The sequence below is a fragment of the Carex rostrata genome, chromosome 12 (assembly GCF_964058835.1).
Source record: "Carex rostrata chromosome 12, lpCarRost1.2, whole genome shotgun sequence".
Lineage (NCBI taxonomy): Eukaryota > Viridiplantae > Streptophyta > Magnoliopsida > Poales > Cyperaceae > Carex > Carex rostrata.
Window position 1 is genome coordinate 3565372 of NC_135929.1, and position 27279 is coordinate 3592650.

A 27279-nucleotide genomic window follows, 5' to 3' on the forward strand; every position below is an offset into this window, starting at 1 on the left:
TAATAATTATTTTATTCAAATATACACAAGAAAATATAATTAGATTGCCTCAATGATGTCAATTTTTTTTTAGAGAATAATTAAATTATTTTATTATTGTCAACATATACCATTTGCTTGAATAAGCAAATGCACACAATAAATAGATAGTTTTAAGATTTGTGCTGTCAAGTGTATATATATGTTGGTGTGGATCAAACGGTTTTGACTAGCTATTAGATGACATTTGATTACATTATCATGACAAAAATACTGGTCGGCACTTGGCAGTACTCCCATCTCTATCATGTATTCATCTCAGGCACTGTATATAGTGGTGTACAGTGGATTTGACGCACCAGATAGAATACAGTACCGAGTTATCTGATTTGTGTGATGATGAGTTTACCCTGTTATCATCCTAGGCTAAAACATTTTGACAAGTTGTGGAGTGCATTGATTTTTAAAACATTCAAGCATCTTTTTCGTTATATTCGCTTAAAATTTATCAATCAACAGCAAATGAGATGGCTTAGCATGTCTCTGTCCAACTATTGCAACTCTAGACCGAAAACGAAGCCACTTAATTATCAGTAATGTTTTCTAAATAAATAAGAAAAATATGATTAAGGTACTAAATTCGGGATTAAATCTCTTGGTAAAAGCCGAATATACTTTCATATGTAGCTCTATTGATTTCACCAAACTTTTTTACCGTACCCTCAAGGTATCTATTTCATGGGAGTTCGTTGGATTTCAAGCTTGTGGGTGTTGGCCAATCTTGAATTAAGCTTCCTTAAGAGCTCCCTAGTTAGTATTCTAAGGAATCTTAAGCTAACCGAATAAGTGCTCCTTTATCAAGCTTATATCACCTCCTTAGTTTTCCTTTTACCCAGTTTTCTTAAGCTCAATTAAAACCACCTCTTTAGTGATCTAAACGAACGAACGGGTTCTTCTTAGTACAGCTTCGTACCTCTGCCGAATACCCTGGTGGGTTAGTTTTTCCGACATCCGTTTGTTTGGCAATTTTTCATGTAACATCTCAATCTATACAAATAGTGGAAAAAAATAATTCAATTGGACTTAATTATTCTCCATGAAGCAAGATCAAAAGACATATATCTCTTCAAATCTCTTATCACTTAAATTATAGTTTATCGTAAGCACATCTTGTTACGTATACGATATATCAAGAATTATATCTTAAATTTTTTTATTTCATTTTGTTTATTGTTTATTTTTTTTCTTCCCATATGATAGATAATTATGAATTCTTTTCGTACATCAATTTATTTCTAATGTATTTGTTTTCGACTTTATATTGTTGAAGAGATATAATTTATGAAATAATAACTGTAAGACAGTACGTTCATATAAGAAAATAATAACCCAAAACCCTAAACCCTAAACCTTGGTAATTGTATTTCTTTTTGCTTGAAGTGCATAAAAAAATATCATTAAAGTGTATATATTAAATATGGAACATGTCAAACTTAGATCACAGGGCAAAATTTTTTTTGACACAATGCTCCCTTAAAACTATCATGATAGACTCAAGAACAGTGAGTAAAAACAGTCCATTTTATTATGAAACGATTATTCCTTCTTTACAAACCTTATATGCTGACAACCATAACATCAGTCTAGTATACATTGATTAATTTCGAATATTAATATATGCAGTAACTGAAAGATAGAAGAACTTTTCCTCGCAGTGGCATAATTGGCCATTCTTCACAGGAGAAATCCAAATTTCATGGAAGCAAGCCAGAGATATCACATAAAAAGTTGCCTCCAAAGGATCAGTATATGGACCAGTACAGAGCACAGAAACTTTTAAGAGACTCTCCATGCCGAGATAACTTTTTTCCAGCACAATCTAAACTCAAAAAGTTCTTTCGTGGGTTTGAAACTTAGAATTCCAAGCCTTTGGAAATAGAATAATCAAAATCTTTGCTATCTGAACTGGATGATCTGAATTGAGCCAGCATTTTGCTGAACTTCGGTTTCTTCTTTGTAATGGCAATGGAGATATCATTTGGAAATAGATCCTGCAAAACAAATGCATGAATAATTGTGTACACAAGGAGGGTTGATACAGTAAAGGTCGAGATAGCGGAAAGGCAAAGAGAGAGGGATCGAGTCATTATATTTGTGACAGCCGTTGTGTATTTTATTGTAGCGATCGAAGCTCCTGTCATAGGAAATGTGTAAGCCCACCATGAAAGTGAGAACCTGTAAGTTAAAAAAGGTAAACAATAGGAAAATGCATTCAAAATTTGTGCTAAGATCATTTAAAAGAAAGCATGATTAATAATTAGCAACCTGAATCCTCTGAAGAAGTTAACTCTGACAGCCTGGAAAAAATTTAAATTAATCAAGAACAAAAACAGCATTAGTAATTAAGTATATATCCACAAATGTTTTTTCTCTTAGTTACTGATAAATCAGGAAGACTAATAAAATTACTCATCTACTATCGCAAAATAATAACAGAAACTTACCAGTGACATATAAAGAAACACGGCAATGAAATATGGGATTTTGGCGCCATAATCAAAATCTCCTTGGATCTGGGCCCAAGCCATAGAAGCGACACTAGGTGCGGCAACAAATAGGAAAAACACTGGGTGCAATTCCTTCGGAAGAGTTGCATTGGTCGGCAGTCTCTGATACAAAGTGACAAACAGCACCATGTAGTGAGCCAATCCCACCGCAAAGAAGAAAATGGGCCCCTCTTTAAGACCCATGTTGGCACCTAACAAGGCACCGACAAAGTTTCCGACAATTGACAGGTGGTTTGATGGGTTGGCGACCTTGAAGAGCCTCCGTTGGCCGCCTGACATCCACTGGCCGTAAATTTTTAATTCAAGCAAAAGTATCGGAGCCATTAAAATGTACCATATAAATGGCTGCAGATTTTCCACAATTGAAGGGGGGGCCCCAAGCACCAAAAACAAACACGCAATCCACGGTGCAAAGAAGAAGTTCACCCTCACCGGGTGGTCGTATTCCCTCTTGACCGCCTCAAAATAAAACACAATTTTCAACATGTACACGAACGACACAAGCACGATCAGCACCAGCGAGGCACACCATAATACTAGATTTGGCATTGAGCTGATGTGGAGGAAGCTCATTACAGGGGATTTGTTGAGTGCCTTCCAAAGGATCGCTTGGCTGCTGACACCCAGGCACATGCCGAAAGCGTTTACTGGAAAACGCAGAAGAAAGGGCCATTTTTCATCCTCTGGCAGAACAGACACCTCTGTAGCCTGCAATATTATATTATCATATGATTAAACATGGCATTAGATCCATATAATACAAAATGTTGTCGCAGCTGCTGATAGTAGCCTTAGATACTAGAACTTGACGCTATATCAATGTTTTGTGGTTGTTTTCTTTTTAGTTGCTTGGCTGTAACTTAACTATGTTTCAATCAATTGAAATGGGCCCAAGTGCCTTTTTTTTTTAATTTTTTAGATTTAACTGCTATTTCTCAAATTTTAACATGTTTTGTGAACCATATAGTCATGGGAACCAGTCCAATTGTATATGGTGCTGCATAGTGGGTCTCAAGAAATTTCTGCGACTATGACTTTATACTAGGCTAAACATTTTTTCTTTTTTTTTCTAGTCATGGAATTTACTAATTTTCAAGAGTTTCAAACAACTTTTTTGAATTTCTCTTGAACTGTATTAGTGATAAACATTCTTCAAGAAATTTTGAAAAATTCTCTTTCACCAACTGTTGTGCAACTCTTGACTAAAGTACAGAAGCAGCAAAACCAGATTATGGATGATCAATATTATACCTAAATAACCATAAATAATTCATGTCTCTAATGCCCTAACAAGAAGAAAAAAAACAGAGAAAAGGTCCATTCCTGTCAGTTCTCACTCATAAGGCACCAATTCACCGTATATTTACCACAACGAAAAATGATTGATTACTGCCTACGGGCTTTTACTGTTACCAAAAAAAAAAAAATATGATTGATTACTAAGAATTGTATGTCATACCCTCAAAATATCCAATTCAGGACCTTCAAGCGCGTCAAAGTACCGATCGACACCAGGCGCCTCCTCAATTTCATGTCTCTTTGTCCTACCGGCCTCCAAATCCTCCTCTTGAGTGGGCTTCCCTCTCAAATTAGAGATTTGTCTCTCGAGTTTACCCGACCAAGTCTTAAATTGGTCGAACCGACTATCTCTCATAGTCTCACTACGTACAAACTTTATCTCTGTTCTCTCCGCCACAAGGATCGGTTGCGAGCGGTACTGTTTTTGTTTGGCAAGTTGTGGGTTCAGGTTTGAGGAATTGTTTTGGTTGGTATTCTTGCATTTCTCCGGGTGTGCTACCAGTGTTGTCTGTCCGATGTGAAGCCCTGAAGGAGAGGATGGTAGGCTTAGAAAGAGAGAGGATAGTGAAGTCATAGGAGTTATGCCTATCTCTATGCCATCTCCGTCTAATTTTCTGTTTTCTGAGCTGGCTGATGATTCTTGGCTTGATTCCTAATGACTCAAAAGTGATAGTTTCATAAGAAACAAAAACGGAAACGTGAAATTTGATAAGTTGATATGAAATTCGTGTAAATTGATTGTAGTAATTTGTTGTTTGCATATGCAATCAAGAGTCGAAGGCACAAGCACAATGGCACCCTGCAAATTTTCCTATGAAGGATAAATTACATGCAATTCCACTTTGACGGTTGGATTATGAGGAAGGGAAGATAAGAACCAGAGCAGAGTTGAAAAAGTTTGTGAAACAGAGGATTGTTAAATGAAATAATTAACAAAATGAGAAACCGACTTTAGTTTCTTACTTTAACAGAAATTGCATTTCCTAAATGATTAAGATCGTTTCCATTTTCATAATCGATGCAATCAAAGCCCCTGATATTTTGGCATGAAGATTGCTTCAAAACAGAGGGGATCTCAACTTGCAATTCGTTTTTCTCCATATCAGCTGTAAAGAAACCGCTTGTAATTCCACTCGAGACTGACACTTCTAATGTGATAAGGTGAGTTACAACCTATATACCCCCTTTCTTTATATAGAGGTTTTAAGTTGTACAACTGTATCTAGCTTTAAAATATATATATATATATATATATATATATAGATGGGCTATGGTGCATTGCAATGCATAGGCCATGGTGTGCATTGGACCATAAATCACCGATTCAAAGTCCAAATGACCGATCCAAACCGTTCATCTTGTTCTCCATATTAATATGTGCTTGGAGACCAAATTTTATATTTTTTGGAATTTTTTTACTATTTATTAAGCCACTTCGAAAATTGCTGATCCTACGGTGACTGTTTGGAACAGTAAAATCAGAAGCCACCGTTGGATCAACAATTTTCAAAGTGGCTTAATAAATAGTAAAAAAATTCCAAAAAATATAAAATTTGGTCTCCAAGCACATATTAATATGGAGAACAAGATGAACGGTTTGGATCGGTCATTTGGACTTTGAATCGGTGATTTATGGTCCAATGCACACCATGGCCTATGCATTGCAATGCACCATAGCCCATCTCTATATAGATGAGCAATGCTATGGTGTGATATGTTAATTAAAAGAATTTGGTGAGCACTACTTCAAAAGTATATCGAATCGATTTCAAACGACGAACCAAAACTATTTAAATTCATGTACTTTATGACTGATACATGCACATGCAAAATTTTAAAAGTTTCAAATTTATTTGCTACAAAGTCAAGCGGCCAAAAAAATAATGAAAAATGAATATATAAAACAACTTATAAAAGATTAATTACTTTGACCTCTTAATCTTGTAGCAAAATAATTTGAAACTTTTAAAATTTTACATATAGATGCATCACTCATAAAGTTTATCGTTTAAAGTTAATTTGACGTACTTTTAAAATTGTGCTCACCAAACTCATCACACCCTAGCTTCTATATATATATATATATATATAAATATATATATATATATAAATATATATATATATATAAAAGTGCATGTTGTACGTCACATCAAGGGCAGTGCTAAATGAAATTGTAAACCATCGCTATCAATCGTACAACTCTTTTTCTGACAAAAAGAAGGCAAAGTCCAATACTTTTTCCGGAATTCTGGAGTAGAATTAATAAAAAAGAAAATATCTTTTAGATCATGACTGGAATCAAGTTGTTTTTATTTTATTTTTTTTGGAAAGAAAGATACTCTGTTATAAAGAAAGCTCCTAAGCAAGGGGATGATTTCGTTATTGAAGTCCGAAATGAGACAGTTTACTGGATTGGAATGCAAACAACTGGAGATTCCTTTTTTTATTTTTCATTTTTGGGTACAGAATTGATCCGAAGTTTTTGGACCGTTTTTTTGTTCAAAGGACTTGTTAAACAAAAAGGGTAAGACTACACTGCTATGGGTTGCATAGAGGATTATGGTGCTACGGTCGATTTGAACCGTTCATCTTGCTCTTCATATTAATATGTGTTTGAAGACCAAATTTTTTACTATTTTTTTAGATAGATAGAAAATCAGTTGATCTAAAAAAATCTACACAATTCAGATATTTGATTTTCTACCTATTTAAAAAAATAGTAATTTTTTTTCAAAAAATGTAAAATTTGATCTCCAAACACATATTAATATGGAGAACAAAATAAACGGTTCGGATCGACCATTAAGATTTTGAAAACTCAAATATTGAGCCGTAGCACTGTAGCCCTCTATGCAACTCATAGCACCGTAGCCTTACCCAAACAAAAATCTAGCTCGCCATTTGTCTTTCAATAATTTTTTAAAATGAAAATCTCCATTAGCTTTTCTATTTACTTAAATCGTTACAAGCCGTAGAATTAAATCTTTTAGTTTTATTCAAAAAAATTGAGTTGTATGAATGCCTAATGCCTCCATTTAATTTTTTAAATAGCAATTTGAAATCGTAAAAAAAATTAAACAATATAAAAGTACGACTTTTATATTTTTCTTTTCATCAAGAATTGTAAAGTTTCTTTAGAAAAAGAAGACCCTTATATATTTTTCTTTAGCTTCTAATTTCAATGAAATGTATTAATTAGTTTCAAGTATAAATAAATACGAGGGTGTCTATAAAATTTCTACAATAAATAAAATAATTAACTTAAATGTGTACATAGTAAAAATTAGTAACTTGTATTAAATTTGATTTTTTTTTCTCATTGGTTGGCTTGTTTACGTTTTCAATGATTTAAGCAAATGTGATACGTAATGGACAACTCCATTTTTAAAACTATTGAATAGCTTGATAGTGAATTGGCAAGTTAGATTCTCAATAGCGAAAATAACAGCTGGCGTACTCTCTCTCTCTCTCTCTCTCTCTCTCTCTCTCTCTATATATATATATATATAGAGGTTGGCTAAGATCAAAGTGGTAGTTCCTGAGCTTTGGTGCTACCAATTTGCTTTTCAATTTTCAAAGTTCAAAACGTCGATCCGAACCGTTCAAGTTGTTCTCCATATTAAATTGTGCTTGGAGACCAAATTTTACATTTTTCTGAATTTTTTTACTATTTATTAAGCCACTTTGAAAATCGCTGATCCAACGGTGGCATAACAAAACAGTAAAATCAGAAGCCACCGTTGGATCATCTGTTTTCAAAGTGGCTTAATAAATAGTAAAAAAATTCAGAAAAATATAAAATTTGGTCTCCAAGCACAATTTAATATGGAGAACAACTTGAACGGTTCGGATCAACGTTTTGAACTTTAAAAATTTAAAAACGAATTGGTAGCACCAAAGCTCAGGAACTACCACTTTGATCTTAGCCAACCTCTATATATATATATATATGAGCCTAGACTAAATATTCAATATCAGAGATCTGATTTTTAAAATTTAAGAATAGATAACTGCCCATCCCTGCTTCAATATGACTCCGCCAAAACAACCAATACAAATTTGATACATCACCAATTTGTACAAGATTGTAGAAATCGTATGTGAACCGATCCGAAAGGGTATTTTTAGAATTAGCTAGAAATATAAATTTCATATTAATAATTTCTTCGTTAGATGTGTACCTTGTATTAGAAAATTGAAATAGATGACAACTTATGTTACTTGTAGATTTGTTTATGCATGCAGTACTGATGACAAGCAAGTTATGTTTGACTACTATAGCTACATATCACATCAGATCGAATCTTAAGTAATCTTATATGCATATTATATTCAAGTATTCAACAATCAACACCCAAATTTGTCCGTATATCTGTTTTTTTTTTCTCATATCTATCTTGTTCAGACACAATTACGGTCCAAATTAAGAGCTTTCAGTCTATTTAAGGTTTTAATAATTAAACTTATCTCTCATTGTTTTTTTTAATCTAATATTTGATTAGTTAATAGATTTGAATATAATTAGTGCCTTACAATGAGAACTGAGAGCAATCCTAACTCCGTTCCTGATTAATATATCCGTAGTCCTGATAAAATAATCTATTGGCCATTGCATTAGATTCCTGCAAAGTGCTAACGGATCGGAGAAGGGTGTTTCCAGCACTGAATCTGAGCCATTAATCCAGAATCCACGGCTCAGAAAAGAAGGGTTTTGAATATTTGAATGCCCGTGATTTTTATTTTTACCCAAAAAAAAATAATTTAATATAAATAATCACAGTTTAGCAAGATTTTTATTTTTGCCCAAACCGTACAAAATATATATAGTCCGGAATTAAAATTCCGAACCGTATATAATATTTACAGCCTGAGTTCTAAAAATCACGGCGAGAAAAAGAAGAGGAAGATGGGTTTAATTAGGGGTGGGCCCGATTGTAGGTGAAATAGGAGGAAAAAGGTTTTGAGTGGGGATGAGGTTGACTTATCACAAAATTCAAAGAGAGGGAGAGTGCGCATGCATCTCATTGGTTGTAAATTTGAGAATTTATTTCCTTCTCCAGGAAGGAATAACAAAAGGAGAGAGAGGGATTTTAATGGGGTGGGGTCCACAAATAAAAGAAAGGATGAGGAGTTTGAGGTTCTCACGGTTTAGTGAAATAATTATTTGTGCCATTTTTCTTATTTATTTAATTATATTGAATTATTATTCTTTCTTGCTAACTCTTAAATTTAAAGTTTCATAATAACATTTTATGTAGTGTCCTGTACTCGTTTAAAAGTTTATGGTTTTCTACACCTGTTTGCACATTTAAGAAAATTCAAATTTGTCTTGGTTTATGTGCATGACTAGATTTTTTTTTATCTTAATTTGTTAAAATCTTAATATATTATATTTGTCTTGATTGATTTGCAGATTTGTTGTGTAAAAAAAAAATTAAAAAAATATAAAATCCTTATCAGTCAAGATAAAAAAATAAAATCCTTATCAGAGGCAATTTTCAAATATGATGCTCTCGATTTATGGGACCACAAAATCAGGGGATTTGGAATTCCAACAGGGAATGTCCTTTTTCATAAAGGACCTGGTGCAACTCAAACATTTCTACTCAGCATCGTGCAGGTGGGATACTCAGAAGGGAGCTTGGGCTTGGCGCTATAATACAAAGGGAGAATTCACGTGCTCTTCGGCCTACAGAGCAATGCACGACAGAGGATACCGATGTAGATACCAAAAGACGCTATGAAAATTGAAGGTGCTAACTAAAGTGCGGGTTTTCTTTTGGCTATTGTTGGGGGACAAATTGATGACAAGGGAGGTACTAAGGGTGCGAGGTTGTAATGTGGACCCAGAATGTGTTATGTGCGAAAGGGGAACTTTAGAGACTAGAGACCACATGTTGTGGGAATGCACCTATGCCACGAGATTCTGGGTAGGATTGCTTGCACAGTTTAACCTCCGGAGACCGACAGGAAGCTCAATAGAAGAGGTATGGTTTGAGGGCAGGAAACCATTGGACAAGTTGACAAGGCAAAGATGGGACCTCACATGGGTAGCAGGGACATGGGCATTATGGAAGGAGATAAACAGGTGCACTTTTAGTGACGAATCTAGGCCAGTCCCGGTACTCATCAACAGTGCCGCCACAGAAGTTCACTTCTGGCTACATGAGGGGAGCAGTAGACAAGAGGAAAATACATAGCATATAACCAGTAGTGTAGTTTACAGCGAATGTGGTTCTCTATTTATGTACATATATAGTTAGGGCTTTGTAAATAAACTTTTATTATCGATATATTTGTTAACCGGCTACGCGGGCTAACCCTAAAAAAAAAAAAAACCCACGGTACATATATTTCTTCTCAACTCTTAACTCCAGTTTGTTTGTTTTTTTGTTTTTTTTATCACCAAAAAATGAAGGGAGCGGAATTGGTTGGAAGTCATTTGGGCTATTTCTGTCCAAAGAGCTTGTTGAACCGTAGGATGTAGGATGTAATTATTGATGATCAATTAACTGGTGATACAAAACATGTATATATAGAGTAAGGCTTGGGTGTTATGGATAGCATAGAGGGCTACGGTGCTACGGCTCAATATTCGAGTTTTCAAAATCCTAACGGTCGATCCGAACCGTTCATCTTGTTCTCCATATTAATATGTGTTTGGAGACCAAATTTTACATTTTTTGAAATTTTTTTACTATTTTTTTAGATAGGTAGAAAATCAAATATCTGAATGGTGCATAATTTTTTAGATCAAGTGATTTTCTACCTAGCTAAAGAAATAGTAAAAATTTTCCAAAAAATGTAAAATTTGGTCTTCAAACACATATTAATATGGAGAACAAGATGAACGGTTCGGATCGACCATTAGAATTTAAAAAACTCAAATTTTACTTCTCCTAAAAACTCAAATATTACTTCCCCCTCTTCTCCTAAAAATTTAACATTCTGAAATAAGAAAACAAAACTTGATCATGTTACTTCTCTCTCCTACTCTCCTCTTTCCTCTTCGGCTCTTCTGAAACACACCCTAAGCAATTAGATCATGCGTGAACTATGAGATAAAATCTAATATATGAAATCATAAATAAATTTAAATATTAGAGCTACAGAAGTAGCCCAAAGACTTTGGGAAAAAAACACGGATTATCAAAAACTTCATGGGTGTAGATGAAAATGATATTTTTTGAGACAGTTGTTGGGCACGGCCGCACGGTGTAGATGAAAATGATAAATCACAAAAGTTGGAGACGAAATTGACTTGAAGTCAATGTTTTTTTTTTTTGAAAAATAGTGGTATATACCACTGATTTCATTGAAATCAGAATCCATAGCACAATCGACCTGATACCTAAAATTGGTACTAAAATCAAATGTGGCAAGTATTTACAATAGTTCAAAACAAAAGTAGCAACATGAGAAAGTAGCAAAAACACAATAACATGCACAAAACATAAGGCAGCAACCTAAGAAAATATCTAAACAGCATAACATGTACACAAAAAACTAAGTACTACATATCTAAAAGGTCTTCATCCTCCTCCTCTTCTCCAGACATTAGAGATGGAGGGTTGCCATTGCCAGAACCTTGCATATCTTCCACTGGTGTTTCCTGGGCCAGGGACAACATAAGGTCCATCGCTTGAGTCGTATCGGGACTTCTTTCTTCCTCCAACAGAATGAGATCTGGGAGATCTTTAACATCAAAAGACATTATAAGATTTAATTTAAAGAAATAATTGTCCCCTCTAGATTTACACCAAAATTGAGTAAGAGAAATAATCTTAGTACCAATAACCCTAATAGAACATGGAGAACTATCATTAAAGCATAATATATTTCATTCCAACCAAATGATCCATAAAACAACCCCTCTCAATAATTTAACTAATAGTCTATCTTTTAAAGGGATAGAAGCATCAATCAGACATAATTCATCTAAAGTATGACAATTATAAACAAAATTATTATGATTTGCAATCCATATCCAAATTAATCTAATAAAAGAGCATTGAGTGAACAAATGATCAGTGCTATCTGGTTGATCACAAAAAACACACGTAGTATCCCCTTGCCACCCTTTAGCTACTAAATTGAGTTTGGTAAGTATTTTGTCCCTTCTAACCAACCATAAAAAAAATTATTTTCAAAGGCATATGAGATTTCCAAATGGTTGAATATTCTTTATTTGGTATTCCCCCATATTCCAACCACTTATAAAAAGAATGAATAGTAAAATTATCATCCTTAGACCAACGCTATATAAGCTTATCCTCTAGCTGATCAGATAAAGTAAAATGTTGAAATTAAAATTGTAAAGCATTCCATTCTACTAAGTAAATACCTGTAAGTTGTCTCTTGAAAGACAATTGTAAGGAGTTAGCAAAAACATCTGCCACATAAATAAATCTATTATAAACAATTGAAAACAAATTGGAATATAAATGTTGCAAAGCATGTTCAGTAAACCATCTATCAAACCAAATTGCAGTTGTTCTACCATTACCTATTTCTTTATTAAGGCCTAAATTAATTATCGCATGATCTTTTAGAATAGATCTCTAAAAAGGAGAACATACAAAAGGGGTAGTTCTGAAACCATATTTACAGTGAAAAATATCTTTCCATATACCAGTAATGGAATTGTCATGGAATCTTATCCACCACTTGGCTAGAAGAGCCTTATTCATATTTTTTAGATCTAAGATACCAAGACCATCTTGGTCCTTACTCTTACATACTACATTCCATGCAACCAAAGAATATTTTTTTCCTAGTAGAATTATCTCCATGCTATAAAAATTTCCTTCTAATCTTATCTATTTTATGTAGGGGTGAAAACGGAGCGGATACGGAGCGGATAATGCTGATACCATATCCGCATCCGTCGGATAATTAGCGGATACGAATACGGATACGGATAGTAAACGGATATCAAAATTCAAAACCAAATCCGCCTTAAACGGATACGGATACGAAACGGATAATCTACGGATACGGATTCGAATACGGATACAAAACAAATAATGGTCGGATAATCAAATCATATGAATAATTCACTTAAATAATCCACTTATATTATATAATATAATACAAATATTATAATCAAAACATAATTCTTTTTTAAGTAATACTACAAAGAAAAAAGAAGACAAAAACAGAGTTGTTGTCCGGTTTTATATTTAATCAATAGTCCCACAACTTATAAATAAACAGCTGTTGTGAGGTATATATAGAAGCTTTTTTAAAGAAATTTCATTAACTTCACGAGCATCAACTGGATTGGAGGAAATTTCTCTAACCCACGTGATGAGCTGAGCTGTATTCCACTACCAAGTCTTTGAAAAATGATAGCATGAGGTGGATTCCACTACCAAGTCTTTCAAAAGCATATAGCGGATTTAAATGAATAGATTCTGATACCCGCTTCGGATAGTTACCGGATATCCGCTCCGTTTCTAAATAAGATAATATATCCGAATCCGTATTCGAACCAGTTCAACATATTGAGAAAATATCCGGATCCGTATCCGGTAATATCCGTATCCGAATCAAACGGATTCGGATAATAGACGGATTCGGAGCGGATATCCGTCGGATAATCCGGCTCCGTTTACACCCCTGATTTTATGCCTAATTTTTGTGGGTAATCTATAGATAAACATCCAATATAAAAGAATCGCTGACAAAACTGAATTTAAAAGGGTAACTCGACCCCCTAAAGATAATAAATATCTCTTCCAACTTTGAAGTTTTTTTTTCAATTTTATCAATTAAAATTTGCCAATCTATATCCGTAAGAGACTTATTATTGATTGAAACACCTAAATAAGTAAGTGGAAGATTATCTACTTTACATCCTAACACAGAAGATAATTCATCACATTCCGATATAGATAAATTGAGAGGATACATCTCACTTTTCTCAAAATTTATCTTAAGACCTGAAACATTCTCAAAAGTCAAGAGAAGTCATTTAATATAATTCAAGATGACCTTGTCAGCTTTAAGGAACAACAAAGTATCACCCGCAAAATATAAATTCAAAATATTTCCAAAATTCGGAAAGTGTCCTAAGCCCTGACTTGAAGTCAATGTGATGCTACAAAAATTATTTATCTTAAAATAATACCCTTTCATGACCACAATTTAAATATTAAGAAAATAATTAAAGTGGTATAATTAAGTTATTTCGCGAACTCATTATCTTATATACTATTTTTATTTTATTTAGTTATCCTCTACATTTCAATCAGCATGCATTCTAAAACTTTAACCTGCATTCAAGAATATTGTCCCCAATAATATATTAAAGAGAATTCTCATAATTCTAACTTGCATTTCAAAATTCATTCAAATTGGTTTCTTTAATTAGAACTTTAGATTACTGACAATTAGTAATTAATCAGTACTTTTAATTTGATATTTTCATGTGGTTTGAAAACTAATGGTGGTAATTAAAGTCGCGCATTTGCAACCAAATAGTATTTATGAATAAACTTATTTGTTAAGCTATCCCTTGTAACATCAATAAATTACAATAGATGAACTCTAGTTCACTTTTTATTTTATCTAGAATAGTACATCAATTAAACTTTGGATATATTAAATTTATGGTCCAAGAATTTAAAAGAATAAGATCGATTATTAAAGTTCATCATTTAAATTTCAAATAATAAAAAATACAAGAGAAAAGTAGCGCAAACTTATAATACTAAAATTCTCCTATGCGAGGAATTACATGATATGCACATTCTAGAAAGACCGAGAAACAACCAAGATTGTAAACCATTCAGAATAAAATGCAAATGCTCAAAGTGCGCAGTCGACTAAGGGTGCATACCTAAGCTCCAAAATTATAACATCACGTGTTTCATGAAATTCACCACTAATTCATGCTTTGTCGTAGTTATGTAAAGTTCTATTTATTTCTAGTTAATTAAGTGCAGACTACAATTTTTATGTTGCTAGCTCGTTGGTTCCTCTAGGTGATTAGATCGATATATGTAGTCACAGATCACAATATGTATTTCTATATAGAGGTTGGCTAAGATCAAAGTGGTAGTTCCTGAGCTTTGGTGCTACCAATTCGTTTTTCAATTTTTAAAGTTCAAAACGTCGATCCGAACTGTTCAAGTTGTTCTCCATATTAAATTGTGCTTGGAGACCAAATTTTATATATTTTTGAATTTTTTTACTATTTATTAAGCCACTTTGAAAACAGCTGATCCAACGGTGGCTTCTGATCTTACTGTTTTGTTAAGCCACCGTTGGATCAGCAACTTTCAAAGTGGCTTAATAAATAGTAAAAAAATTCAGAAAAATATAAAATTTGGTCTCCAAGCACAATTTAATATGGAGAACAACTTGAACGGTTCGGATCGACGTTTTGAACTTTGAAAATTGAAAAACGAATTAGTAGCACCAAAGCTCAGGAACTACCACTTTGATCTTAGCCAACCTCTATATATATATATATTAGTTTTGAAGTAGAATGCACTATTGAATTTCTCAGTATCTTTTTTTAACTTCTAAAAGCAAAACCCCTGCAACACACATGGGACGCCAATGTAAATATATATTATTAACATGTAATATAAGGGATTGAAATAGATTTGCAGTGGAATTATGACATTATCGTTTTACCAATGCTTTATTAGGTCAGGTGTATGTAGGGCCACAGAGTTTGACTTTTGAATTATGTGAATCAAACGTGAATGATGACCAATTATTTAAAATTTTGTGCTGTGAATGGATATCAGTTTTTTTTTTTTTTGACAAAAGTGAAAATTCCCACCTGTTTCATTACGAAACCAAATAATTCATACAAGAGTCTAAACAATGCATAAAAGTAAATGATCAAAACACTACAAAAACAAAACTGAAAACCTGAAACAAAAGACCTAAACCAGCAAAATGGATATCAATTTTAAAGTATTCATAAGTTTTTAATGTCCACTAGATCAAAAGTTTTTTTTATTTTTTAATGTCCACTAGATCAAAAGTTGATTCTCAAAATATAAGCTCCTCTTGAAAATTCAAACATTTTTTTTAACATTCTAGAGACTAATAGACAAATATGACGGGGTGTTTGCATTGTGGGCCATCAAATGTTGTTTAGATTGGATAGAACCCACTATGCATATTTGTAAGCTCACCATGAAGTAGGAGATACTTTTGGCAACTTGTAAATTAAGTTGTAATTTCTAATTCAAGATATCAAGTTGTTAATGGAAGAAATAGATGAAGCCATTGCATAGCCATGATCCAATAAGTGCTTTACTTTCTAAAATTGCGTTAGCAACTTTTACCTTTACTTTATCTTTTCTAAACTTATGTTTGTTTTTTGGGAAGGTTGGAGACAATGCTCCAACAATTTGTATAGATACAAAAAACAATTACAAAGAAACCTAAATAACAGGTTGTACAGCCCTATGTATATGTATGGATACAACTCTATTTACAATCTTATCTAAGCTTATTAGTGTGCAAAGTTGTAGGTCACACAATCAATTGAGATAGAGGTATCATTAGATTATCAAAGAGTTGTGACAATTAATACGCACGATCCAAATTTGGATTATTTTACATTCATACATGAACCTAGGCCAGTTATCTTATGTGTCTAGTGTCTTTCACTTTTTCGATGTGTACTAGACTAGTGTGCTAGTTGGTGCATGCGAGACAACGAAGGATTAGGCATGCGTGTGCGGTGTGCAACAGAAAAGATGGATCTACAGCCCATTAACGAAGCCCATCGGAAAATCCATAATCTCTTGTATTCTCCTTCTTACGGCCCAGATCTCCAGTCCGCTCTCACAGATCTCAAGTCGGCCATGCAGCGAGTTCTTGATTTTGCTAGTTATTTACTTATTTCATGGATGTCAATTGGGTTCAACCTCAGCCGTTCGATTCTGCCATGTCTAATCCGGTGCTGCTATCTATACCGCGTTCCACCGACTCCTTCGACATCTGCATCCCGGAGAATCCGTATCACCTCAGGTACCTGAGGTTCTTTTAACTTGACAGTTGGCACCAATCTCATAGCAGTTCTTTATAGTTTTAATAGGTACCGGATTAAGTTAGACATAGCTAGAATTAATCTGAATCGTCTGTGTTTTTAAATTGTAACTCAGATACTTGAAGGAATACGGACTCCATCCCGGAACCTTGGTAACGCCGCGTCTTCTTCAAAAAATTTGACTCGATCTTATGCGGCGGTGACTCAAGAATTATTTTCTGGATTCCCGATTGCATCGGAGTGTTTTGGCCACCCGCTACACTAATTTTCACACCTTACTGATTCATTCAACCATACTTGTTTCTTTAATCTCTAACCCGATCACCAATCTCCACAAGACCACAACCAATCTAACGGATCACGTGCTAGGTATAAATTGAATCAGGAGCGGACCCACGTTGGTTCAGAGGGGGGCAGTTGTCCCTCCCCTCTGAATTTTGAAATTTAGTAAAAAAAATAGATCCGGTAGTTGTTTGCCTCCCCCTTGAAAATTTAATTGCCTCTCCCTGAACTGAGTTTTTGTCGAAATCAAACCGATCATCTGCTAGATAGTGTCAAGATTCTAAGAAAGTATCGGATGGTGTCAAGATCTGAAGAAAATTTTCGATTTCATGGTGAAGGAGATATAAAAGAGATGAATCTGAATGGTGAGGTCAAATAGAAACATGAGTCAATATTTTATGGGCTGTTTTTTTTATTAGTTAATGGGTTGTGACAAGGTTGAATTAATTTGTAGATGAAATGTAAGCTGGATTTAGAAATGATAGTTGGGTTTTCGAAAACAACTTTTAAGTTCGATACACATACATAATATTGGGACAAGAAATGTGGAAATCTCTCAAACTGAAGTAATCTCTCAATGCTTTATGTAAAAGTTTTTTTGGGCAACAGCTTAGCAAATCGTATGTTTGATTTACTTCAACAGAAAAAAGACACAACAGTACAGCACTATTGGTTCAATTTGGGAACATTTGCAGAAGAGCAGAAATCCTGATAAGGCTTAAAATTAGTGAAGAAAAGAAGTTCAGAAGTTGCAGTTTCACTATAAAAAAATTGTAAATATTTAAATTTAGATGATTTTATATTATCTTTATAAAGAAAAATACAGGACCAACAGGATGCATATAACTAAGATATAAAGCAAGATCATCAAGTGTTTGATAAATTTACCGACATATAATGCACATTTGTAGTTATGAAAAGTGTTTATCCTTTTCTTTTTCTTTTTAAAGTCCACATTCTCATGCTGATATGTCTGGTGTCATTTACTCCCCATTTCAATGTAAAAGAAAAAATTCTCCATCCTAGCTAGGCACTAATATGCACAAATCCTAATGGGGTTATTCGCATTGCGGGTCACCAAAATGTTGCCTAATGCTCACACAATGTATAACCCGCTACACGGCTTAATTTATAAGCTCATCGTCCAATATTATATCCGGAGATCATCAAAGAAGGGAATTCGCATCCTTTGAAGGTGGTACTTTTGACTACTTGAGGCATCAAGCCGTTAATGGAAGAATAGCTGAAGCCATTTCATAGCATGATCTAAGTGCTTTAGTTTCTAAATTATGTTATCTTTTTTTTATCTTTAGTCACAACTCACAATCCATTTAGCTATATATCTGCCCATTACTCATTATTAACTTAATTTAACATGGAACGAAAGATAAAATAGCTTGAATCATGAAACATAATTAGTTAGATTTCACCTTTAAATTAAAACTATATTTAAGTTTTGCTAATTAATATTTACAAAATAAAAAAAACCAACCATAACAACAAAGTGTTCTAATCGGAGGCAAATCTACATTTATTCATAGAAATGCTTAGTCACCCTTATGATTTTAAATTTTTAATTATGCATATTTAAATTTGGGTGAGGCTACATAGCAAAGCCAACATGGGTTGATATTACGGATTTATATCTTAATTTTCAAAATTCAAACAGTCAATCCGAACAGCTCGATATGATCTCCATATGAAAATGTATTTGTATGCCAAATTTTGTATTTTTATAATTTTTTACTATTTTTTATATGTAGAAAATAACATGATCTAAAAAATATGAATCATTTGAAAGTAGTAATTTTCTACCTATTTAAAAAAAAAGTAAAATTAATTCTCAAAAATAAAAAATTTGGTCTTCAAGCATATTTTCGTATAAAGATTATGTCTAACGGTTCAGATCAGTTATTTAAACTTTTAAAATTAAGATATGTGTCCCTAGTACCAATCAATCTGCGCTATGCATAGTACTGTAGCCTCTCTTGAAATTTAATAGAATATTATTTTATATTTAAAAGTTGTTATTTAGTCTAGTCTCATCATAAATTTCAAATGTTTACTAGTAGTATATATAGTGGTTAGAATTATACTTACGGCTATGAAAATTTGAATTTAAATATCACCAATCACGTATCACATATCGTACATTTTAGAATTAATTAAACCACCCAATGTAGTATTTTATAATTCCGCCTGTTTCTAATCAATGTAGTATCCGTAACCATTTTTTTCATTAACAAAACTCCTGACGAGTAAGATTATTTAAAAAGTTTTCCCGTTTAAACTTTTTATATCTTTAAATTTATATAAACTAAACACTAAAGCATTAATTTAAGCTCAATAATAAAGAACTTAAATTGAACAATAAAATCATATACACTTATAATGAATCATGACATTTATTTTCATGATGGGTGTTTGTTTATTCGCATTAATTGTTTTGTTTTATTATTCATGCTGAGTGTTTGTTATTCACATTAAATGCTTCCCTAGGAAATTAGCAAAAGTTCGCCGAAACTCCGTCGAATGTGGGTTAATAGAAAGTATTGATTAGTCAAAGAAAATTGGTCACCAGTTAAAATATTAATCCGGTCAAGTAAATTTTGATATCTGTATGATATCAACAAGGAATGGCAAGCATTTTCTTTTTTCTTTAAAAATTACTGATACTTGTTGGGGTTCAGACGCAGAAGCATTCAAGGAGTGATTTCATCGAACACATTGCGGGCACACACCAATATTTAATCAAATGGAGAAATATAAAAGTTAAACAAGAAGCCAACACAATCAAGCAATCAAATACAAGAAAATAAAAGGGAGACACAATATTTTATGTACAAACTCTTGTAGAAAAAATACTACGGAAGCACACGGCGCAGCTTCACTAGATTAAAGAGTCTTTACAAATATAAAAAGATAATCAAGTCAATAACACTCTCTTACACTCTCTTACAATTTCACACACTAATCTATAAGATTCTCAAGTGTATCAGTGAATTGATACAAAGATAGCAAACCCAAGATTGGAGAGAGCTGATTTTTTTAAAAATACCAAAACAAAAAATAAATAATTAAAAATAACCAGGTTTTGGACAAAATTTTAAAAATGCCCAAACCGCCTCAAAATTCGGCGGTCCGGAATTTTAATTCCTAACCGCCCCAAAATTCGGCGGTCCGGAATTTTAATTCCGAACCGCCAATAAATTCGGCGGTCCGGACCTATATATACCCCCAAATGGCTGTTTCTCTCTCCTCACAATTCATTTTCTCAAAATCTCACTCTTTCTCCTCCCCACCCGAATTTCTCCTCTCTTTTCTACTCTCTTCTTCTCTCTTCTTCCAATTTTGCAAGTAAGTCCCTATATTTTTTTTAAATTTCATTTGTAGTGTAAAAAAGTTGTAGATTAGTCCAATTATGTTAGTAAGGTACCAAAATTAGTATTTTTTTTTAGTTAGTTGAGTTAGTGCTAATTAGTTATAATTATGATTAAATAATTACGGTACCAATTTAGTGGTAATTAGTATCAATGTAGGTACCAAAATATTTATAATTAGTGATAATTATGGTACCAAAGTTAGTTTTAATTTTAACTTGAATTATTTAGTCCAAAATTTGATTGTAATTAGTGCTAATTAGTTATAATTAGGGTTAATTAATTATGGTACCAATTTAGTGGTTATTAGTGTCAATGTAGGTACTAAAATATTTGTAATTAGTGATAATTATGGTACCAAAGTTAGTTTTAATTTTATTTTGGATTATTTAGTCCAAGCTATGATCATAATTAGTGTTAATTAGTGGTAATTAGTGTTAATTAATTAAAGTACCGAATTTAGTGATAATTAGTGTTAATGTAGGTACAAAATTAGTTTTAATTAGTGATAATTGAGGAGGCCAAAGTTAGTTGTAATTTTATTTTGGATTATTTAGTCCAAAATTTGATAGTAATTAGTGTTAATTAGTTATAATTAGGATTAATTAATTACGGTACCAATTTAGTGGTAATTAGTGTTAATGTAGGTACAAAATTAGTTATAATTAGTGATAGTTGAGTATATTTGAGTATATTTTAGCATATTTGAGTATATTTTTGTCGTAATTAATGTATTTTATCATATTTTACCGTGATAAGCGTATTTTAGCATATCTTTGCAGGTTGGCACGGCTTCTGGGATGAGCATGGACGTATTTTATCATATTTTACCGGTTGGCACGGCTTCTGGGATGAGCATTGACGTGCGGTTCTTCCCCAGGTATGGCATTTTATATTTTATGTCAAATTAGTTACACTTTTCTCCTTCGGTAAAGTAAGTTAGGTAAAATTTATTAAATTATTGGTATCTTTGCAGGGTCCTGCCTACATGCCGACACCGGCTGAGCACCAGGCTGGGTCTCCGGAGATCCAGCCTATGCGAGAGTCTCCGGAGATCCACCCTACGCAGGATGAGAGCTTGACTTTCAGCCTTGCAGATTTTGTTCCAGAGTATCAGTTGGACACAGCTGCCTCCCCGACACCGCGTCAGCCGTATCCGGAGATGTCTCATGATTGGGAGGCCTCTGGTAGCGGGACTCAGCCTGACTATGGTTCCCAGCTTGCGGCATCCTTGTTCCATACCCCCCCGCCACCGCCAGCTACCCACACCGCCGATGATCCATGGGGTACAGCACTCATGATGAGCAGAGAGGCTGAGCCCATGGAGGAGATCACAACAGCTCGCGTGGCGCAGGAAGGAGAAGTACAGTGGAATGATTGGCATCAGGCTCGGGTTTTCACCAGAGAGAACAGGGGCCAACCAGCTGACCGATATACACCTTCGCAGTATCGTTGAGCACTTAGTTTTTTTTGTTTTATTTTTAGTTAGTTTTATTATGTTTTAGAGCTCGTGGGTTTTTTTTTACAGTTTTATTATGTAGTGTTTTATATTTTATTATGTTTTATGTTTGTGTTTTTAGTTAGCTTATTATGTTTTATATTTTAGTTAGCTTATTATGGTTAGCTTATTATGTTTTATTATGTTTTAGTTTTAGTTTTGGGTTGAACTATGTTTTATGATAGTATTCGTACAATAAAAAAATATTAAACAATTTTGAAAAAAAAACACTAAAAAAATAAGAACACAAAAATACTTCAAAAATAACACTAAAATAAAATAGTACAACAACAAAAATAAGAACAAAAAAACACTAATAAAAATAACCACAAAGTTAAACCCCGGAAGAAAAATTTATCGGTTGGGGCTATTTTTGCGAGCTTATATCTCACGTTTTGTTCAGAGATTCTGAATAAAACTTGGTAGTGCTGTTCTAGGATGTTGATACTGTATGTCGGTAAATTTTCATGATTTTTGGAGATGTTTTGCTAAGGAAACCAGAGGTGCAAAGTTGGACCCCGGAAGAAACATTCATCGGTTGGGGCTATTTTTGCGAGCTTATATCTCACGTTTTGTTCAGAAATTCTGCATGAAACTTGGCAGTGCTGTTCTAGGATGTCGAGACTATATGTCGGTAAATTTTCATGATTTGTGAAGATGTTTTGCTAAGAAAACCAGAGGTGCAAAGTTGGACCCTGAAAGAAACATTCATCGGTTGGGGCTATTTTTGCGAGTTTATATCTCACGTTTTGTTCAGAAATTCTGCATGAAACTTGGCAGTGCTGTTCTAGGATGTCGAGATTATATGTCGGTAAATTTTCATGATTTTTGGAGATTTTTTACCAAGGAAACCAGAAGTGCAAAGTTGGACCCCGGATGAAACATTAATCAGTTGGGGCTATTTTTACGAGCTTATATCTCACGTTCTGTTTAGAGATTCTATATGAAACTTGGCAGTGCTGTTCTAGGATGTCGAGACTACATGTCGGTACATTTTCATGATTTTTGAAGCTGTTTTGCTAAGAAAATCAGAGGTACATTTTATTGCAAAAAATCTGAATATATAAAACAATTTGATTTGCAAAAAACAAAAAAAACAAAAAAATTCGGACCGCCGAATTTTGGGGCGGTTAGGAATTAAAATTCCGGACCGCCGAATTTTGAGGCGGTTTGGGCATTTTTAAAATTTTGTCCAAAACCTGGTTATTTTAAATTATTTATTTTTTGTTTTGAGTATTTTAAAAAAAATCGGTGGAGAGAGAGAGCAGCCGCTTCATTTCTTTTCTCACGAAATATATTGGCTGTAGCCTTTTAATCAAAGGGTTCAATGCCAATGGTTTACATGTTGACCGATATAGAAACCAATACCAATTCAGGTGCTTCAATTGAAAACCTTAAGCAGCAGCTACCATCGGTTACACGAATTGTCCGATATAACATATATCAAACAGCTGCAAGCAAAACCATTGCCAACGGTTTGACTTCCTGCCGTTGCTAAAATCAATCAAAGCCATCTGTTTCGGCTTCTCTGCCGATGGCAAAGCTCAAATGGGCTGAGCCCATTTATTTGACTTCATATTATAACAATACTACGGAGACTAGTCTGCTGTCATGTAGGCCTAATACAAATATAAGCCGACCAAATTCCTGCTTTCCATGTATACTAAACATGAATTGAAGTATACATATTACATACGGAACTTGTCAAACTGAAATCACAATGGAAAATAATATTGACACAATGGTCCCTTGAGCAATTAATCATGAAAGAAATACAGAACAGTGGGTAAATAACATCTCATTTTATTATGAAACAATCATTGTTTTTTTTCCCAAACCTTGTATACTGACAACCATAACATCAGTCTAATATACATTGATCAGTTCCATATATTAATAATATGCAGTAACTAAAAGAATGAAGTACTTCTCCTCACAGAGGCATAATTGGCCAATCTTCACAGGAGAAATCCAAATTTCATGGAAGGAAGCCCTGAAATATCACATTACAAAGTGCCTTCAAAGAATCTGTATATGTACCAGTACAGAGCACAAATTCTTTTCAGAGGTCCCCCATGGTGAGATTAAATTTTTCAAGAACATTTATATCGCAAAAAGTTCTTTTGAGGGATTGCAACTTAGATTTCCAAGCCTTCGGAAATAGAAGAATCAAAATCTTTGCGATCTGAACTGGATGATCTGAAATGAGCCAGCATTTTGCTGAACTTCGGTTTTTTCTTTGTAATGGCAATGGAGATATCATTCGGAAACAGATCCCGCAAAAAAAATGCATGAATAATTGTATACACAAGGAGTGTTGATATAGTCAAGGCCGAGATAGCACAAAGGCAAAGAGAGAGGGATCGAGTAAATATATTTGTGACAGCCATTGTATATTTTATTGTGGCGATCGAAGCTCCTGTCATAGGAAATGTGTAAGCCCACCAAGCAAGTGAGAACCTGTTAGTTAAAAGAGATAACCATTAGGGAATGTTTTTTCCAAATTTGTGATAAGATTATTTCGAAAAGAAAGCATAATTAATAATTTGGTACCTGAATCCTCTGAAGAAATTAACTCTGACTGCCTGAAAATCACAAAATAAAGACAAAAAAGTAGCATTAGTAATTTACTTTATATCCACAGGTGCTTCCTTTTAGTTACTGATAAATTAGGAAGATTTCAAAACTCACCAGTGACATATAAAGAAACAAGGCAATGAAATATAGGATTTTGGCGCCATGATCAAATTCTCCTTGGATCTTGGCCCAAGCCATGCAAGCGACACTAGGTGGAGCCACAAAGAGGAAAAACACGGGATGCAATTCTTTTGGAAGAGTCGCATTGGTCGGAAGTCTCTGATACAAAGTGACAAATAGCACCATGTAATGAGCCAACCCCACGGCAAAAAAGAATATAGGCCCCTCTTTAAGACCCATGTTGGCACCTAACAAGGCACCAATGAAGTTGCCGATGATTGACAAATGGTTTGATGGGTTAGCGACTTTGGAGAGCCTACGATGGCCGCCCGACATCCACTGGCCGTAGATTTTTAATTCAAATATAAATAACGGAGCCATTAAAATGTACCTGATATCATTAAACAAGAAAAGGTCAGAATATAAGGTAATTTTAGAAATATTTCCCTTGAATAGAAGAGAAATGTAGGTACACAAGTACCATATAATTGGCTGCAGATTCGCCGCAATAGAAGGGGGGACTCCCAGTGACAAGAACAAACACGCAATCCACGGAGCAAAAAAAAAGTTTGCCCGCACAGGGTGGTGGTATTCCCTCTTGACCGCCTCCAAATAAAACACAATTTTCAACAGGTACAGGAATGATACAAACACCATCAGCACAAGTGATGCCCACCATAAGATTAGATTTGGGATCGGGCTGATGTGGAGGAAGCTCATTACAGGCGATGTGTTGAGTGTCTTCCAAAGGATTGCTTGGCTGCTGACACCTAGGCACATCCCGAAAGCGTTTACTGGAAAACGCAGAAGAAATGGCCATTTTTCGTCCTCTGGCAAAACAGACACCTCCGTAGCCTGCAATATTATTGTATGATTAAACATGCCATTAGATCCATAAAATAAAAAATGTTAGAGACGTAGTCTCAAAACTCAAGAGATAAAACTGCCATTTCTCATATTTTAACATGTTTTATGAACCATATATTCATGGCAACCAATCCAAATGTATATTTGGTTCTCCACAGTGTGGCTCTCAGGAAATTTCTGTGACTATGACTTCGTCCAAGGCTAAATATTATTTTTTCTTCATGGTCATGGAGTCCATTAATTTTCCGACTAATAAGGCACCGATTCACCATATATTTAGCACAAAGAAAACGATTGATTACTAAGAATTGTACATACCCTCAAAGTATCCAATTCAGGACCTTCAAGAGCGTCAAAGTAACGATCGACACCAGGTGCCTCCTCGGTTTCATGTCTCTTTGTCTCGCCGGCCTCCAAAGCCTCCTCTTCAGTGGGCATCCCTCTCAAATTAGAGATTTGCCTTTCAAGTTTACCCGACCAAGTTTTAAATGGGTCGAACCGGCTATCTCTCATAGTCTCACTACGTACCAACTTTCTCTTTGTTCCCTCCACCACAAGGATCGGTTGTGAGCGGAACTGTTTTTGTCTGGAGATTTGCGGGTTCTGGTTTGTTGGATTATTTTGGTTGGTATTCCTGCATTTTTCCGGGTATACTACCAGTTTTGTCTGTCCAATGTGAAGCCCCGAAGGAGAAGATGGTAGGCTTAGAGAGAGGGAGGATAATGGCATCATAGGAGGTATGCTTATTGCTATGTCTTGTCCGTCTAATTTTGTGCTTTCTGAGATTGCCACTGATTCTCCTTTTGATTCCTAATGAAGCAAAAATGAAAGTTCCATAAGAAACAAAAATGGGAATGCGAAAGACAGAGTAGCAGTAGGTCTAAATTTCAAAGTTTGGTAGAAGATACAAGCACCATGTAACCTGTTCTTTATAAGTAAGTTGCTACAAAAGGAGGTTTGAATGGATTACATGCAACTCCATTTTGAAGGATGACGGATTATGAGCAATGGAAGATGATGAAATGGTTGGTGAAACAGAGAGGAGAACAATTAATTGGAATAATTTACGAAATGATAAATCGAATTAGTTTCTTACTTTATCGGAAGTTGCATTTCCTAAACGATTATGATCGTTTCCGTTTTCAAGATCGACGCAATCAAAGCCCTTGATATTCTGGTATGAAGATTGCTTCAGAACAGAGGGGGCCTCCACTGGCAAATCGCTTTTCTCCATTTCAGCGATAATGTGATAAGTTGAGTTACAACCTCTACACCCCCTTCTTTATATAGAGGGTTTAAGTTATAATATACAACTGTACAAGCATTAAAAAAAGTACATATGAAGTGTGAAAAAAGAAAAAGGAGCCAAGGAGGAAGATGGGTTCTTTGAATTGAAAGAGACTACAAAGGAAAACACTTTTTGTTTATTGATGTGACGTATAACATGCACTAAAATTCTGTAAATTCCAACACTAGTTATCAATCTTACAACTCTTTTCTGAAAAAAAGGAGGCTATTTTCTTGGCAAAGTCCAACACTTCTTCATAAATTCTGGAGTATAATTAATTAGAAATAAGGAAAATCTATTTTGGATCATGACTGGAATCAAGCTGTTATACTGTTTACTAAGAAAGACGATTTTTTCGTTTTCGTACCTAAGTGAGACAGTTCAGTGGATGGGATGGTGAA

At 34.2% G+C, this 27279-nt stretch overlaps 1 protein-coding gene across 5 annotated transcripts; it reads right to left on the minus strand.

Moving 5' to 3' along the window:
* Positions 1-1550: 1550 nt before the first annotated feature.
* On the minus strand, positions 1551-26946 carry LOC144563142 (S-type anion channel SLAH2-like). 5 transcript variants are annotated; one of them, XM_078312547.1, is made up of 6 exons: positions 26687-26880; positions 25909-26400; positions 25205-25578; positions 24718-25114; positions 24580-24611; positions 1557-2214 (listed from the first exon to the last, which is right to left on the minus strand). In XM_078312547.1, exons 1-6 carry the CDS (start codon positions 26822-26824, stop codon positions 1893-1895), a joined length of 1755 nt encoding a protein of 584 aa, XP_078168673.1. In that variant the 5' UTR covers positions 26825-26880; the 3' UTR covers positions 1557-1892. The 5 variants fall into 5 exon arrangements, with proteins under 5 accessions (XP_078168675.1, XP_078168674.1, XP_078168676.1 ...); XM_078312546.1 differs by lacking the exon at positions 1557-2214 and adding an exon at positions 23832-24486 and having other exon boundaries at positions 26687-26946; XM_078312549.1 differs by lacking the exons at positions 24580-24611; positions 24718-25114; positions 25205-25578; positions 25909-26400 and adding exons at positions 2305-2336; positions 2484-3254; positions 4006-4497 and having other exon boundaries at positions 1551-2214; positions 26687-26892.
* Between the last annotated feature and the right edge of the window lie 333 nt (positions 26947-27279).